This window comes from Polypterus senegalus, chromosome 2, assembly GCF_016835505.1.
Source record: "Polypterus senegalus isolate Bchr_013 chromosome 2, ASM1683550v1, whole genome shotgun sequence".
NCBI lineage: Eukaryota > Metazoa > Chordata > Cladistia > Polypteriformes > Polypteridae > Polypterus > Polypterus senegalus.
Window position 1 is genome coordinate 201,992,689 of NC_053155.1, and position 17,296 is coordinate 202,009,984.

A 17,296-nucleotide genomic window follows, 5' to 3' on the forward strand; every position below is an offset into this window, starting at 1 on the left:
AAATCCACTACATCATCATTATAGTTACAGTAATTACATTCTTAACATTTAGTGAGTGATAAATAATCTCATTTTCAATCAATTTTATGATATGATCATAGCAATGTAGATAGTTTAAGGGTGGCATACCCTTCTTTTCCCAACTTGCCTTCCTTGTGCACCTGGGTGGGTTCTCACTGGGAAGCGGAGCAGGATGTGAACACAAGAACTAATTTTAATTACTAATTGCTAATTCAGTTTCTAACTGGGGTACTGGGTACAGTTGATAGTCACTATTTAGTCTTTACACAACTGAGTTTAATTCAGTTTTATGTCATCTATTGAGTCCCTCAGATGACTCCTCCATTGTAGAATATTGGCAATAGGGTTAAGTCAGTGACTAAAAAAGCCGTAGAGATCTTTATCAACCATCTAAATGTAGATTACCAAGGCAAAGGACTTATTGGCTACCTGGGAACCCCTAAGATTAGTCAGCTTAAGGAAGGATGACATTAAGGTGGTACAGACTTGAAAGGACCTGAAGGTCAGTCTGAACAGTAGGCTGGATTTGGTGGGCAGCATGCTGTACAAATAGGGCTAGAGCAGACTCTTCTCTTTTCATTTGTGAAGCTTGTTATGCTACTTATGTGTACCACAAACTACTACTACTACTAGGGATGTTCTTTCAGTTTATAGTTGTTGGCAAACTGTTCTTCACTATGGTCTGTTGTGGGAGTAATACCAACCCAGCAGAAGCCAGCTGCATTAATACATTGATCTGTAAATATATGACAATGGACTCATTAGAATAAGTGACATAAAAAGCACAAAATTAGAGGCTGTCATAACAAATGCTGCCTATTCTCTTCATGATGCATTATGCTGAAACACCTTTAACCACCAGCTCATTCCACAATTATGTACTAAGAGGTGCTACTGAAGTTATGTTTGCCCTTCATGCTGTGAAATCTCTGCTTTGATAATACCTTCCTTTACCCTTGCCAGTTTTAATAGACATAATGGCATAGGGACAATATTTCTTTAGAAGACAGAATGGATTTATTATACACTGAGTATATTGTTTACCCAGATCTGGTTCTTGTACTCCCTTAATTATCTGCATATACTTATTGTTATGCTGTATGATTTTATATTGGTTTCAAAAGTATGTGAAAAAGAGAAAACAATTCCATTCTACTCCTTCTTATTAAATATTATTTGACAGGTCATCCTGTCATAACAAACCCATATTGAAAATTGCTGACCCATAGTACTATTGTATTTGCTAATAAAGTGTCAGACCACAAAACAGAAGCAGAAGTCAGCACTTTTTCAAAAGCAACTACACTGTCTATCTATCTATCTATCTATCTATCTATCTATCTATCTATCTATCTATCTATCTATCTATCTATCTATCTGTCTGTCTGTCTGTCTGTCTCTATTTGATTGTAAAGTAAATATTTTTCCTACTTTACAGATAAAGAAGGAAGCAGTTCTGATTTTCAAGAGACTATCAGCAGCTCAGTTTTCAGTTTACCTCTGCAAGAAACATATGGTAAGGATTTTCAATAAACTGTAAATACACAGACGAAGCAATTAATATCTGAAATGGAAAATGGACAGAAGGTGCTATTATAGTTTAGTAAACATCAGGGTATCAAATTCGATCAAAGTTGTGTCTTAGCTAAACATTTATTTAGTGGTAAAAGAAACCATGTGGCATAGAATAAAGCGAAAAGTAAAACTATTTATAAATAATTTTGTTCACATGGAAAACGTGTATTATAATGAAAAGGTAAAATTAACACTAAGTACCAGTTCTGTTTTCCTGGCTAATGTAAGCCAGCCTCAAGCCTCTGTATAATAATAATAAAGAGAATTGAATGGACATTTTGAAGCAGATGGGTTTCCACAGATAAGTACATTACTCTGTTGTGTGTATTTTGAGGCAGATCTTTAGCAATTTCAAAAAATTGAGCTAGCCCATCTGCAAAGTATCCCTGAAGCTCCAAATGAACTGAATTTTTGAATGACTTTTTAATTTTTTATTTACTATACCTAAAAGCTTGAAAGGGTGCTTTGTTTTTCTGTCTGCAACTAGATGATAGAAAATAATTGAATGCAATATATTTAAAATGAAGTACATTTTCACTTCTAAGTGAAAAATCCAAGATTGGCAGACGTGAATATCAGTAAATCTTAAGTTTCAAAGAATAATTTTAAAAATTATTTGATACTTTTATTTTATGTGTAAAATTATTATTGGGCCATCATACTTCAAAACTGTATTTTGTAGGTAAGGTTCTAGTGATGATGATGTTATTTTTGTGATATAATATGTTCATTGTCAAGATATGCTAATATTTATATTCTGTAATAGAGTGATTATATAGAAATTATGTCAACATGATTTCAAATAGAAAATGGCTCTTAGTTTTACCTTTTGATTTATTGTACAGTGATGTTACAGAAACCTTGCAATTTGTTCTACTTATGCTTCCATAGGGATGGTGAAGTAGCTCTACTGGAGTTTCCAAACTACAATGTCTTAACTAACTCATGAGTGCTTTCCCACTTACCTACTAAGAAAGCTGTCTCTTTCGTTGATATAGGATAAGCAATGTTAAAAAATATCCTGTTGTACTGATGTTAAAAGATTTGCTGGAAATCACTGAAAAGGCAAATGGAAAGATGGTCCAGGAGATGCAAAGAACTTAAGTGCCATCCACTATAGACAACAATATATTAGAACATCATCACCTAATACACAAAACAAACCTGAAATCAGAAAGCATGTGAAAAGATTTATTCCTAAAACAATTGTAAAATAGCTAAGCCGCAAACAGAATTTTTTTTATACACAAAATCTTGGACATCATGCACAATGTGTTGCTGGTTTAAATAGAGAATCGTAGGAATGATATCACAAACACAACTTCCAATTGTCATGGGGTAACAGTGAGAGCCTGGTGTCAAAAACAACATGGTCAACGCCATAGAAAAACACAAACAGAAAATGAGTATTAATATACAAATAAGTATGAAGTTAAAATATATTCCCTCTTAAAAAAAACAATTCATAACAGAGGCCTCCCTCTAAGGTATGATGAGTGATGCGTCCATCAGGCTTTCTGGGATGGTGATGATGAAATTGACACAACAGAAGAAGGCATGAATGTCACAAAAAAAACAACCATGAATGGTCTTCCAGATCATAACCACACTAGTGAACTAAAGAAAAGACTTTGGAAGCATGATGATGCAAATCTAAACTTCTGCATATTTCAAATGTCCGCTCCCCATCCAACTCTGCAAGGATGTGTGAGATTCTTAATACTCCATTGTGAATCATTTTAAGATGAGAGGCAAGAAATTGGAGAAGGATCTTAAAATGTAAAGTGAGAAATAATATTTGTGACCAGGCTAATATAATTATGGTGCATGTGCCACCAATTTAATAGTCTGATTTCAAGATATCAACCCTCAGGTGGATGCCTTGCATTGGTGATTTTATCTTATGCATCTTGCAAGATTTTCTAAATTTCTGTTATAATGCTTCATGTGACCATTAACACAAAATTAAATTAATTTGTACTGCTAGTTCTCCACAAAACTATTGCCAGAAATGTAAAATAAATTGAGGAGCCATGTCCCCCCTCCCCAAAATATAGACTTCTTGAAGCTATGAAATCTGAAACTTGATAAAAATTCCTATTGATTCTTTTAAGGAGGATCATTATTAAATAAAGAAATAAAGTATGTGCTTTTTGAGGAGCAATCAGCTACAACCAAAACATCAGTAAATCTTCAGATGGAGGAATTCCGAGATAAAATCCATAGCCAGTTCTTCCCACTGTGTACTGTAAAGGGGTATGGATAGCAAAAAAAAAAAAATAGTATAACCCTGTCTAGATTTTGCTCTACTATATGTTTTACACACTAAAATATAATTCTTAATAGTCTCTGGCATTTTTTCCCTCCAAAAAGGACATTTTAATAGTTATGTGGTTTGTGTAATTCCAATATGCCCAAAAATAACAGAATGATGACCAAAATAAATAACATGCTCACAAACACATTGAGAAATGTTATTTGTCATTAGGAACATTGTCAGGGATGTCTTAATTGGTATGAATTATTTTTTCTATTGTTGCAGTATCCTCTAACTGCTTTAATCTGACTCCTTTGATGCACAAAACATTTCCAATGGCAAGGTGTTCTTTGTTTATTTTGAAATTTGAAACAGCATTTGCCAATTGTATCTCTTACTTGATACCAAATATCAAATTTAATGCTTTCAAGGCAGATGTCAGCTTTTGTCGAAAGTAGGGGTTGATGAGGGCAATCAGCTGTAAATGGTGACAAAACCCTCTGCTATGTTTTAGTTGGACTCCTTCTTCTAAAAGGAAAGTTAGATTCATTGGTTTGACTGAGACTCTCTGCACTTGCATGAGTAGCAAGGAGAAAACAATGGCAAAAATGGCATCAACATCTGGCAAGAGATTGAAGCAAATGCGTAAAGCAAAATACTCTGTGGACAACGTTTTGCATATAATTGCTTGTCAGACTCCGATTTTGATACAAGTGATTGAAAATGAATATATGAGGTACCAGCATGAGCTGATTGATCCCCAGCTGATCATGGTGCTGAACTGGTTTGTGTAGCTGACACTCCTTTGGCAACATTCATCTGGGAGAACTACCACTTAGAATGACAAGGAGTACTGCGACAGCAACCACAGCTGCCACCCCCGACACATGAAGACACTCTAGCAGTCAGCCTGCCACACATTCCTGGCAAAATGGCGGCCATATCATGCAGTAACAGATGTTTTATTTTGATTTATGTGTGAAACCATTGCTTTGTGTGCTTTTCAGAAAGCTGTGTTTTTTGGAAAAATATTCAGTCCTCAAAGAATTAACCATTTAGCCATTTTAATGTTTACAACATTTTTGTGGTCTCTATAGATAACGAAGAGTTTTTCAACCAGTGATGCCACTCTTCCAAAGTTAGTTTTATAGCCAAAAGCTTATGGTCCCAACATCATAATTCTGTTCTGCTGAGATATAGAATTTTTTTTAGAATTTAGAGCATTACTGTATCTACCCCAACACTGGAAGCATAGATTCCACTTTGAACTGCAAATTGACATCTGGGTGATTTAATGAGAATAATTGTAATAGTTTATTTTAAAGTATCTCTGCCTCTTGAGTTCAAGCAAATTTATTTGATATTTTTTAGTTCATGAAATGATTGGCATGATAACTATTATAAACATTTTGATAAATCGTTAATAATAATTGCTGGATCCAACCAATCTTTTGCACCTGTCTCAGGGCTCTGACACCTTCCAGTTTAAACCTGCTGTAACCATACATACATACTTCTAAAAGGTCACTAGGGATCAGTAAATTTTATATTTTCAAATTTCCTGAATATGTTACTCTCCTGTAATCCAGGCAAAACCCTTCAAACCTGCTAAATATGTAGTTGCAATGACTGAGAAAAAAATATTTATAATCAATATTAACTAAACCATATATTCCTAGAATCACAAAACATATCATTTAGAAAGGACTGAAAAATAGCAGGTACAAATGCCAATCTACCCAGAGTGTGTGACCTCATAATCACCATTCCCAATGGTGGTATTAAAAATTGTTGAGAATTTTTCACCTGTAATCGTATGAATTAAGTTGTCTGCACTATATAAATCAAGTTTTGTAAAAGTAGTAGATCCTGATAAGTTAATGTACTAATGAAGAAATTCATAGGAGCGGATAAGTCTTTTTAATGCAATGTTGTTCAACTTAGTATAATCAATACAAGGAGAGTGTTCTATTTTTCTTCGAAACGATAAAGAATACAGCACCAACTGCACTCCTGGGCTGCTGAAATAAAATTATGAAGACTTTCCTTTATATAGTCTTTCATTGCTTCTGGTGTAAAAAATATGAGGGTTGAGTAAGTGGAAGATTCCCAAAGAACACCCTGTTTAACTTAAGGCATCAAAAAAAAAACAAAAAACAGGCACTTGGTGGCACAACAGAAAACATACACTTTAAGTGCCCCAATGTCCAATTGGGATGTTTACTATAAGTGTCTCTCTCGAGTGGGTCTGGTTTGAAGAGCTTTGTCATGGCAAACCACTTGGATTGGTACCCAAGTGCATTAGGTGACACCTCAGCACCACACTGAAGCAGTGTGAAGTTTTTTACAGTGGCTGTAGTGCCAATTCTGCCATCAGCCCCCAAGTTTTCCCTGCAAGTTGGAGGACCTGCTTGCAGGTCCTGATGCATATTAACATCATACACAGGATAAAGCAATTGCAGGTTAAGGGCCTTGCTCAAGGGCCCAAAGAAGTAGAGTCACTTGTGGCATTTATGGAATTGAAATCGGCAACTTTTCGATTGCCAGGGCAGATTCCTAGTCTCAGTTCCACTATTACGCCCATTATTATTAAAGGTTATAGGAATTTTGCTTGCTGTACTACTGATGTTTATTTTTTTTAATAGATTTCCTTTTTGCATATTTGCAGATTGATGTCAATCAAAGAGTACATGTACTTACCAAAATTGGTTTTCCCATTAACAAATATTCTTATGGTAAAGATGTTACTGCGTGTATTCTTTTTATTTGGCATCCAGTGCAGTAGTCTCTTCACACATTAGAAAATTTTTCATTTCCAAACTCATAAATTGTTTGCTTTTAGATTAACAGCTGTGTGACCTCCATCAGTTTAAATATGGAGTTTTATATCATGTCATAAACGCATGTAATTGTTTCCTTTTTCTTAACTACATTGTTAACTTCAGAGTTCAGGTGGTTTCTGAAGCTTTTTCCCTTTACAGTATTAATAAATGACTGCTTAAAATTAAAAAGAATGCATTAAACTAGATTGTTGTCCTGAACAAAATCCTTTGCTGGATTTCAATTAAAATTTCTAATATGTTAACAACGGTCTATGTGGACAGTGAGAATGCAATTCAAAAAGTAGAAAAATTTAAAATGAAAATAAAAATAGACCTGTCAGATGCAATAAATTTTCTATTTGACAAATGTCAAAAATTCAATTACATGGCATCAGACTTCGAACGCAAGTTTCTATGTCTTTTATTATTTTTGATCAGAACTCCAGATAGCATCTGATGAAAAGTGGCAGATATGCTGCCATCGAGACACAAGAAATCCAGTATGCAGCAACATGTTCAACCAGTAATTCCCAGCATAGAAGACACAGGGACACAACATTTTTTTCTATCATTTATTATAAATAACAGCAATTGAAACCGAAACTGGGAAATTTAATACATCTTACTACCAAAGAACAACCTTGTGTATCAGGGATACAAGATAGTATTATTCTAGTTTATAGCATTCAGAGTATTTCCTTTAAGCTTTTTAACTCTTCCACAATTTCATTTTTATAAAAGTTTAGTTAAATTTGTGTAATGCAGAAATAATAATAAATCAGTGACTGTGAGTGGTTTTAAGAATGCAAACTTGTATTTACAGTAACTTGCAAAAATACTAAAACACTTTAAAAATTTGAGTTTCAGTGATTCATAATTAAAATTGATGGTTATATATTTTGTTCAAACGTATTTTTATTTCAAACACACATGTTCAAGAAGATACATTTCACCAATAAAGTGTGAGCTGATTGTCGGAAGTTAGCATAAAGTTAAAAATCTTTTAGTTACAAATCGCTTACATACATATTCAGAATGTTTTTAAAAATAAATATGCAATAAAATGTTACAAGAAGTTATTCTTTGACCTCAGTCTGCTATTCTAATAACCTTACATGTACTTTTGCTGGTCCAGTACATTTTTATGGGTTCATTGAAAGCATAGCCCTCTAATGATTGCTTAGTTGATTTCACTGTCTTGGGAGGCCAGCACTTAATCTTGAAGTATCAGGTTGAAGGCCAGCATTGGAAAGAGCAAAAGTCCATCACTAGACTCCCTTACTGACAAAGGAACTCACAAAGGCCAATTTTGAACCACAAATTAACTTAACATGAACATTTCTATGAAATAGGACGAAGATTAACAAGAAATCCTACAAAGACAACAACGTAATAGTTTTTAGACTCCATCTAGACAGTAACTAGGTGTAAGATTCTGGATGGTGTTGTCAGATTAAGGAAGAATGGAAAGGCTCATCTGGAGTGTAAAAAAGTATTTTACTCTTTTTAATCAAAAACATTTATAAAAGAATATTTTATAATATTAAGTGGTATGGAACTGGTCCGTCAGTTAGCCCCAAACACACAAATAGTCCCAGGTTCAAATAATTGAAGGTTTATTAACCAAATACTGTACCTCCAAAAGTAGCTCAAGCATAGGTTTTCTTTCCAATTCCTCTCTCTCTTCTCCTTCATCACCGCACTGCCCTCCTTCAGTCGAGTTTTGCTCCATATACTCCTAGCTCCAACTCGCTTGGCTAATGGAGTGCGGTCCCTTTTATTAAGGGACTGGGAGTACTTTCGGTGCCAGGGCTACTGCCCAATGGAAGTACTTCCAAGTCATAAGGAAGTCCCCTTTTTTGAGGGAGAGCATCACCCTGGAGCACCCTCTTTGCAGCACCTGTGGACCCCAGTGTGTCTGTGTTGCCAGACAACACTTCCTGGTATGCCCTACTGGTTGTTCGATATCCTGGGCCACTGCTCTCTAGCGTCCTGAAGGAATAAAGAGTCCCCAGTGACATCTTTAGGTGGGTTGTCCGTCCATCCACTCCAGCCATCACTTCCGGGTCTGGCACCTTCATCTCTCGTAGTCAGGATGCCCATCCCCTTTTCTGGTCAGGATGCCGGTCCAACTCTTGTGGTATTTACAGTGGCCATTGGCATATTTCTGCATTTTGCAGACAAACAGGTTTAGTTAAAAGCCATCTGTGATTATTTTCTGCATGTATCTTGTATTTCTATTTATGAATGAATATTACATTTTGAACACAATACTTAAACCTGTTAAAAATGCTTTTTTGTTTGTTTGTTTGTTACATTATCTACAAACAGGAATCCGTTTGACACCAAAAGGCAGACTCGACATCCCAGTCATATTTGCTCCTAACTCACTTCAGCTGAGTGAAAGTGCTGTTGTTATTCAGATAAAAAAAGAGAATGGAGATCCTTGGAGCTGCCCTCAGTTAAATGAATCTGATCCTAAAGTTCAAAAGTAAGTGAAATGCAAAAAATATTTTTATTTAACCCCTTCCCCTCATTAAGGATATTGTCATAGTTTTTCTTAGCTGTTCACAGCCTCATAATTAAATTTGCTGTGCCACAATGAAATTTCTTTTTCCTCTTGTATTATCTTATATGGTACAATAGCACATAACTGGTGAACAGTAACATAACTGGATACGTTTTCACTAGCAGCTAGATGACTTTCCTCTCTCAGAAACTGTATATATAGCACTCCTTTTAAGGATATGTGACTTACGTAATTATTTCATTTACCAGTGAAATTTATTAGCACAAATAAAGATATTCCATCTTTCGTGTAATGTATTATAACTATAAAAGGCAATTATTGATGAGACAACACTAAAACAGAAGTGGCGTCTTATGAATGATGTTTTACAAATCTAAAACTATACATATAGCATCTAATTAAGCATAATGTTTGTGCCATCTCTGTGCCTTCAGATGCAAATGCAAACCTTAACTTTATCATGAAAAATATTATTATCCCCGTATTGGAAATCTATTTTTTATTTATTCATACTATTTTTTTTTCAGTGCAATTATATTTGGAACAGAAGGAAGTGTCATAGGAATTCGATGGGTCTATCCAATTCATGGTATTCCGGAAGCCCCCCTCTCCAAGTCATCCCCTGGTGAGCTGTCACATACTTTGATATATTAGATTATCATGAAAGTAAAAAATGATTTATTGATGCTAGAATTTCTTAATTAACTTGGCCAATACTTCATTAGGTTTTGGTTTAGAGAATTAAAACACAAGAGTCAGCTATGAAAGCGATTTTGTTTGATGTTGTAATTAATACAAGTATCTATAAAGAAAATTCATTAATTTACTATCTATCAGATAAGGCATTGGACTGCATTAACAACAACAACTGACCAACCTAAGTAAACCCAAACAATGGCCATTAAACTGAGATCTATGGTAAACTAAAGTTATCTATTTAGTAGTGCATACATGCATTAATACGGGCAAGCCAGTTAATTTTTTTTTTGTAGTGCTAGAAAGTAAAGCTCTGACTATGCATATCATGTTCATCATTCTCATACATGATATTCTGAGCCTGCAGTATTTGTGAGAGTTGGGGTCAAATCTTGTATGAACTCATCAATTCCAATTCATCCAAGGACATGGAATTGGAAATAAAAAAATACAGGAAGTAGAACTGGAATTGAGTTGGAATTTTAGGAAGTTAAATTCAAATCAATGAGATTCTGTGGACTTACATGTTTTGTGTTTTTCCTTAGCGCATACTCTATATGAGATTTATATTTATAACTATACACAACTATATATATATTTATAACTATCCACCCATCCATTATCCAACCCGCTATATCCTAACTACAGGGTCACGGGGGTCTGCTGAAGCCAATCCCAGCCAACACAGGGCGCAAGGCAGGAAACAAACCCCAGGCAGGGCACCAGCCCACCGCAGATTTATAACTATGTGCAACAAAATAAAAAAGTTCAATATACCATTCAAGTTGTAAGATGTATGCAGTATAGTAAGGTATATTAAATGAAAGTAAGAACTTCAATATATTATTGGAACTTTTGAATATATTACTTATACCAGTAAAGGATTAGAAGAACAAATGCAAGCTACTAAAAATGTAATGCAAATTGGTACTCACTTCTTTGCTTCTGACGCCTTAAACCATAAAATGAATAACTGGTAAAATTTCAAAGATATTTTTATACCAAAAAAAAAATTCCTTAACTGTCATGACCACCCCTTTAAATTGGGGGTGGATCTCATTTTTACAGTAGGTATCATTATCCTATAAAACTCTTTTTTCCTGTGTGTTACTTACGGGTTGATCATGGCAGATTAAAACTGATCAGACTGTGAACACTGTGTATTTAAAATGCTGCAGACATGCTGTGTCTTTAATAAGCATATCAGTCTTCTACAGCATGTTCATCTCTACTGTGCCCCTCCATCCCTTCCACCAGAGGGGATATTCATTTCTACAGCTGAGACTTTGCTGTAGAAATGTGTGCCCCTGTAAGCTGCTTGCAAAATCAACACTATATAGTTGAAATTGTTCAAAATGGATATTAAAGGACTGTAGAAAGTCTTCTGCATCAATTTCATATTTAACATGCCTCTTCATCCCATCCACTGGACACCTAAAATTGAGCTAAACTTATTTAAGAACCTAGGAAGTCTTTTGTCACATTTTTGTCCGTCGTGCCCTTTTGACCTATCCACTGGTAGCATGCCACCTGTCTGCTGCTTACAAAATGAACACTGGAAAGCCAATAATTCTTCAAAATGTATTTTAAAAGGTTGTAGAAAGTCTTTATCACTTTCATGTCTACTGTGTCTCATTTCAATGGCTAGAGCAGAGCTTTAGAAATGTATGCCCAGCTATTGTCAGTTGTGTTCTCACAATCAAGGGGATATCAGATGGACCATTAAGGAATGGAAAGTTGCAGGAGTTTCTGAAGCACACTGGGCTTGAATCACTTGCTCATCATGAAAATGTGGTACCCCAATATAACACCCAGATCTCAGACAGACTGAAAACTAAAAAGCAGGGAAAGTCAGTGAGTTGTACAAATTCAGGCATCACCTTTCTGAACATCCTTCTCAAAGGGACAAATCTCACCAACTTTATAGATAATCTTCAATTGCATGCTGAGAAAATTAGATTACAGTTGAAGAACTGGAAAGCCAGTTTGAAAATATGAGGGGTAATCACAGCAAGGAAGCTCACATGGGACTGAGATAATTTATTACTTCCCAATCTTCTGTCATGATTCATGGCCTGATCATTTAATCACTTTTGGAGAAAATGAGATTGACACTGGTATCAAGATGGTATCAAGAAGTCTTATTGAAGAATGCCTGTGATGTCAAGACTGTACAAATGGAATGGAGATTACTAAAATTTCTGATTAAAGGCCAATTCTCAGACAAGACTAAAAGTCTGTGGGAAGTCTCACAGACAGGTCTAAAAATTTGTGGAAAGTCTTACAGACAAAGGACCTTTATTGCACACATTTTCATAATATTTAACATCTTATTGAGATCATACTTTTTCTCCCAATTTTAGCAGCTCAGTGTGAATTTGGCCTTTCAGTACAGAATAGAATAGAATCAAAAGTACAAAACCCATTAAATATCTATAACCCTGTGTTTCCGATGGGAGTGTTAGCTCCGTGGAAATATGTTCTTTCATATTGCGGCGATTTAATAACCCTTTAGTTAAATAAGTATAAATTATAACGGCTATATCCCTCTTTTCGGCGATAGGCGGCGACAAAGTACTTACTAGATTATGTAAACATAGAAACTAATCAATATAATGTATATATCCCTAGTCAAAGCATAACTTACACTGGCCAAGAAAGATTTTGCTTTCTGAACACTTTCGGGTGTATGTTAAACATTTTTGCCTGCTGATCAAAAAAAAAAAGACATTTAAATTTTCCTATCACATACTATTTTATTGCAATCACCTTTTTAAATTTCTTCTCATATTATGAATTTACACATATAACGCAACAAGTACATCTAGAACATTTGTGGTGATGTAAAAGTAGTGTCACTGCTAGTAAGAATGCAGCTAAGACATGTCAAGTGCTATTGTTTCACTTGTTGATGATTGTACTAAAGAGTCTCATTACTTTAAAAAGAACTGGCCATTCTGAAAGCATTTGGCTCAAGTGCAGAAACGTGTGACATTTAAAACACTTGTCGACGCAACAAAGTTCTTTATGCCTCTTTACTATAGTGTGATGAAGCAATGGAGGCAAAAAAATTTTGGTATTTAAGACAGATATTTTCACAAATAAAAAAACCTAGATTAAGGAAGGCATTTTTCTTGGTCCCTATAAAAAACTTTGCATTGTTCATTCTTTTTTTTTCTAATTGTATTGATTTTATTGAAATCACACAACATTCCATACAAACAGATCAATTTTTACAAGAATAGGACTGAAATCAAATCAACCTCCACCCCTGAGAAAGAGAGCATGGGCAGCAGAATAAAACTTAAACCTAATAAAAATAAGTAAATAGATAAATTAATAAGTGAATATAGATAAAAGGAGAAGAAAAACAGATGGGGAGAGAATCTGCTTCCTCAATGCTGTAAAAGCTTATTCTAAAATGTTATTGATTAGATCCTGCCAAGTTTTGAAAAATTTTTGCACAGATCCTCTAAGTGAGAATTTGATTTTTTCCAGTTTCCAATAATATATAACATCAGTTACACACTGACTTAAAAGAGGAGAGTTAGGATTCATCCAGTTTAGAACAACATACGTCTCCGTGCCAATAGTGTACCTAAGGCAAACACAGTTTGTTTGTCCTTCTCCACTTTAAGCCCACCTGGGAGTACACCAAACACAGCTGTTAATGGGTAGGAGAGATTGTGACACCAAGGCTGTCTGAAAGGCATTTAAAAATTTTGGTCCAGAGTGATGTTAATTTGGTGCAGGCCCAAAACATGTGACCCAGTGAGGCTGGAACTTGATTGCAGCATTCACAGGTTGGATCTTGCTCTGGAAACATTTTGGACAATGTTAAACGAGATAGATGTGCTCTATATATAATTTTCAGTTGAATTCTCTGCATTGCTACCTTCCACTCCTTTCCTTATATGTTGAGGTAGAGATCCTTTTCCCACTGTCCTCTTGGATCTTTGAAAGGGAGGAACTATAAAATGGTTTTATATATTGCAGAAATGCAGTCTAAGTCCTTGAAACTGAGCAATATTTTTTCCAGAATAGAGGGAGGTGGAAGATGAGGAAAATCGGGTAGGTTCTGTTTAACAAAGTTTCTAATTTGAAGGTAGTGAAAGTAATGTGCTGCTGGAAAGTTCAATTTGGAATTTAATTGTTTGTAGGATGCAAAGACATTGTCCATGTACAGATCTCTAGTGATTTAATCCCAAATGTTTTCCAGACATTAAAAACTGCATATGTTTGCGAGGGTTGAAAAAGGTGGTTCTCATGCAGATGTGCCACCGATAAAAGATTCTCTGTCTAATACTTCCTACATTGGTTCCATATTTTGAGTGAGTGAAGCACAATTGGGTTGTTAGTATATTGGCGATAACTTGTATTTATTGGGGCACAAAGCAAGGAATATAAAGAAGTACTGCAGGATTTTATTTATAGTTTGTATGTTTGCTACCCAGTAGTAGAATTGAAAGTTGGGTAGAGCCATGCCACCTTCCGCCTTAGGTCTTTGTAGGGTCGCTTTTTGGATACGTGAATGTTTTGAATTCCAAATAAATGTGGTTATGGTTGAATCTAATTTCTTAAAAAACAATTTATTGATGTATATTGGGATGTTTTGAAATAAAAAAAGAAGCTTAGGGAGGATATTCATCCTTTTTGAACTTTTGGTTGATTAAAAAGATAATGTTTAAAAAAATATATTTTATGTTGGAAAAACAGATAATGGAACACTTATGGAAATGAAGTCTAAGAAACGAAAGAGACTTCAAATGATCGACAAGGAAATACGTGTCTGTCTTTCAAAAATTGATCCTCGCATCAATCTCACATGTGCTGAAAAACAATCTCAATGTTCACATTAATTAAATTTAAGATTTATCCTTTGATTCCCTTATTAATAAAATGTCTTTCAAACTTGTAAAATTAACTGTTTTTATTGGCGATTGTCCATAGATTGTGTCGTCACGACTTTATTTATGGGCAGTCCCTCAGGTGTGCCGCGAAAGAAACTTTTTGGACTTAGTGCGCCGTAACTCGAAAAAGGTTGCCTTTCACTGATCTTAATAATGTTAATTGTTCCAGCTAAAGTAAGATGAAGGGTTGACCATCTATGCTAGTCTTGCTTAATTTTTTCCATACAGACAGTGAAACTTTGTTGATAAAGAGCTTTATGTTTACTTGTGATGTTTACCCCTAGATATTTAAATTGATCTGCAATGATAAAAGGGAAGATGTCCAATCTAATGTAATATTGCGTGCTTGAGAATTCACTGGAAAGAGCACACTTTTAGTCAAATTAATTCTGAGACTAGAAATCTTTTGAAATTCTGTTAGTGCTGTTAGGACTCCAGGCACAGTATTTTGTGGGTCTGATATTTACAGTACCGTATCATCTGCATATAGAGAAATTTTCTGTTCAAGTCCTTCTCTGATAATCCCCTTCATCTTATAAGTGTTTCGACAGTGAACTGCCAGAGGCTCAATAGCGTCTGCAAAAAGTAGTGGTGAGACCAGACCCTTGTCTGGTACCACATTCTAATTTAAAGTAGTCTGAACTAATGTTGTTAATACAAACTGAAGCTTCTGGATTGGTATACAGTAATTTGATCCATGCACAAATGTTCGGACCAAACCCATATTTCTAAAATGTTGTGAAAAGGTAGTTCCATTCAATCATATCAAATGCTTTTTCTGCATCCAAGGATAATAAAATCTCTGGGATGTTTGACTTTGCGGGTGAATATATTACATTAAACAGGCGTTGAAGATTGGACGCTAAGTGTCAGCGTTTAATAGATCTAGTTTGATCTTGTGATATTACCAAAGGCAGCATTTTCTCCATTCTTCTAGCTAGGACTTTGGAGAGTATCCTAACATCAATATTCAGAAGTAAAATTGGTCTGTATGATGCACATTGCGATACGTCCTTATTTTGTTTAGGAAAGTCGGTGATTAATACTTGGCAAAAAGTCTGAGGTAGAATTTTATTGTCTCTAGCTTCTGTGAATGTTGCTAATAGGAGGGGAGCTAACTGAGTGGAGAACTTCTTATAAAATCCGGCAGGGTAGCCATCTGGGCCTGCTGCTTTCCCATTCTGAAGTGACTTTATAGCATCTAATAATTCTGATATCTATTTGTGGTATCTCTAATGAATCCAGAAATGTATTAGATTGTGTCTTGTCTTCTTTAAACTTAGTAAAATATAAGGATTTATAGTAGCCTCTAAATGTGTGCATTATATTTTTATGGTCAATGATTTTGTCTCCGTTTTTTGTTCTTGCTTGTGGATTTGTTGAGCTAAAAGCTTATTAGCTTTCTCTCCATGTGCATAGTAATGATGTCTTAATTTATAAATAAGTTGTTCAGTTTCTTCAGTTGTCAAGAGGTTGAGTTCTGAATGCAGAGCCTGCCTTTTCCTATGAAGAGCCTCACTTGGACACCTGGCATGTTCTTGATCTGTTCTAGTAATTTCGCTGGTTAGCTTTGATACCTGCGTGGTTTCCAATTTATTTCTGTGGGAAAGATATGAGATAACCTGTCCTCTTAAGAAGGCCTCCAGGGTTTCCCAGAGTATCCCTGCAGAGACCTCTGAGGATGTATTTATCTCAAGAAAAAAAATTATTTGTTTTGATATCAATTCTGTAAAGTTCTTGTCTGCTAATAAAAGTGGGTTAAGACACCACCTGCGAGATGAGTATATGGGGCATAATGATTATAGCTCCAAGATCAGAAGGGCATGGTAGGAAATAACAATAGCGTCGTACTTGCAGGATTTAATTGTAGGCAAGAAATTGTTCTCTACAAAGAAATAATCAATTCCTTGAGTAGCAGTGATGCACTGTTGCGTAGAAGAAATATGTTTTTGAGTTTGGGTTTAGAAATTTCCAGGGGTCTGATAAGTTGTGGTCAGTTACAAACTGTGTAATTGTCTTTGCAATGTTAGATGTCATCGCCCCTGTGACAGGAGACCTATCTAGGTCTTAAAACACAATTAAAGTCCCCAGCCATTATAATTTTATTAGTGTTCACATTGGGAATGGATGCAAATACATTTTGGATGAAGTCCCTATCATCCACATTGGGTGCATAAACATTTAGCAAAATCACTTTGCAATAAATTACCCATGAAATCATGTATCTCCCCTCAGGATCAGATACAACATCTGATACTACAAATGAGACTGTTCTATGGATAATAATTCCCACACCTCTAGTTTTTTTTGTAAAGCCGGAATGGAACATTTGGCCAGTCCAAGTCTTTCTGCAGCCAGAACTGATCCTTGCTTAATAAGTGGGTCTCCTGTAAAAATACTATTTTAGCATTTAGACCTGTTAGGTGAGAGAATACTTCCATCCATCCATTTTCCAACCCGCTGAATCCGAACACAGGGTCACGGG

General features: G+C 35.2%; 1 protein-coding gene across 1 annotated transcript in view; it reads left to right on the top strand.

Annotated features, from left to right (window-relative positions):
* Nucleotides 1–17,296, top strand: part of LOC120524451 (cilia- and flagella-associated protein 47-like) — a 644,864-nt gene that overhangs the window by 511,202 nt on the left and 116,366 nt on the right. Inside the window, exons 61-63 of the mRNA XM_039746304.1 lie at nucleotides 1,460–1,537; nucleotides 9,007–9,166; nucleotides 9,733–9,830. Coding sequence (XP_039602238.1) covers nucleotides 1,460–1,537; nucleotides 9,007–9,166; nucleotides 9,733–9,830 — 336 coding nt within the window. The remainder of the gene's footprint in view (nucleotides 1–1,459; nucleotides 1,538–9,006; nucleotides 9,167–9,732; nucleotides 9,831–17,296) is intronic.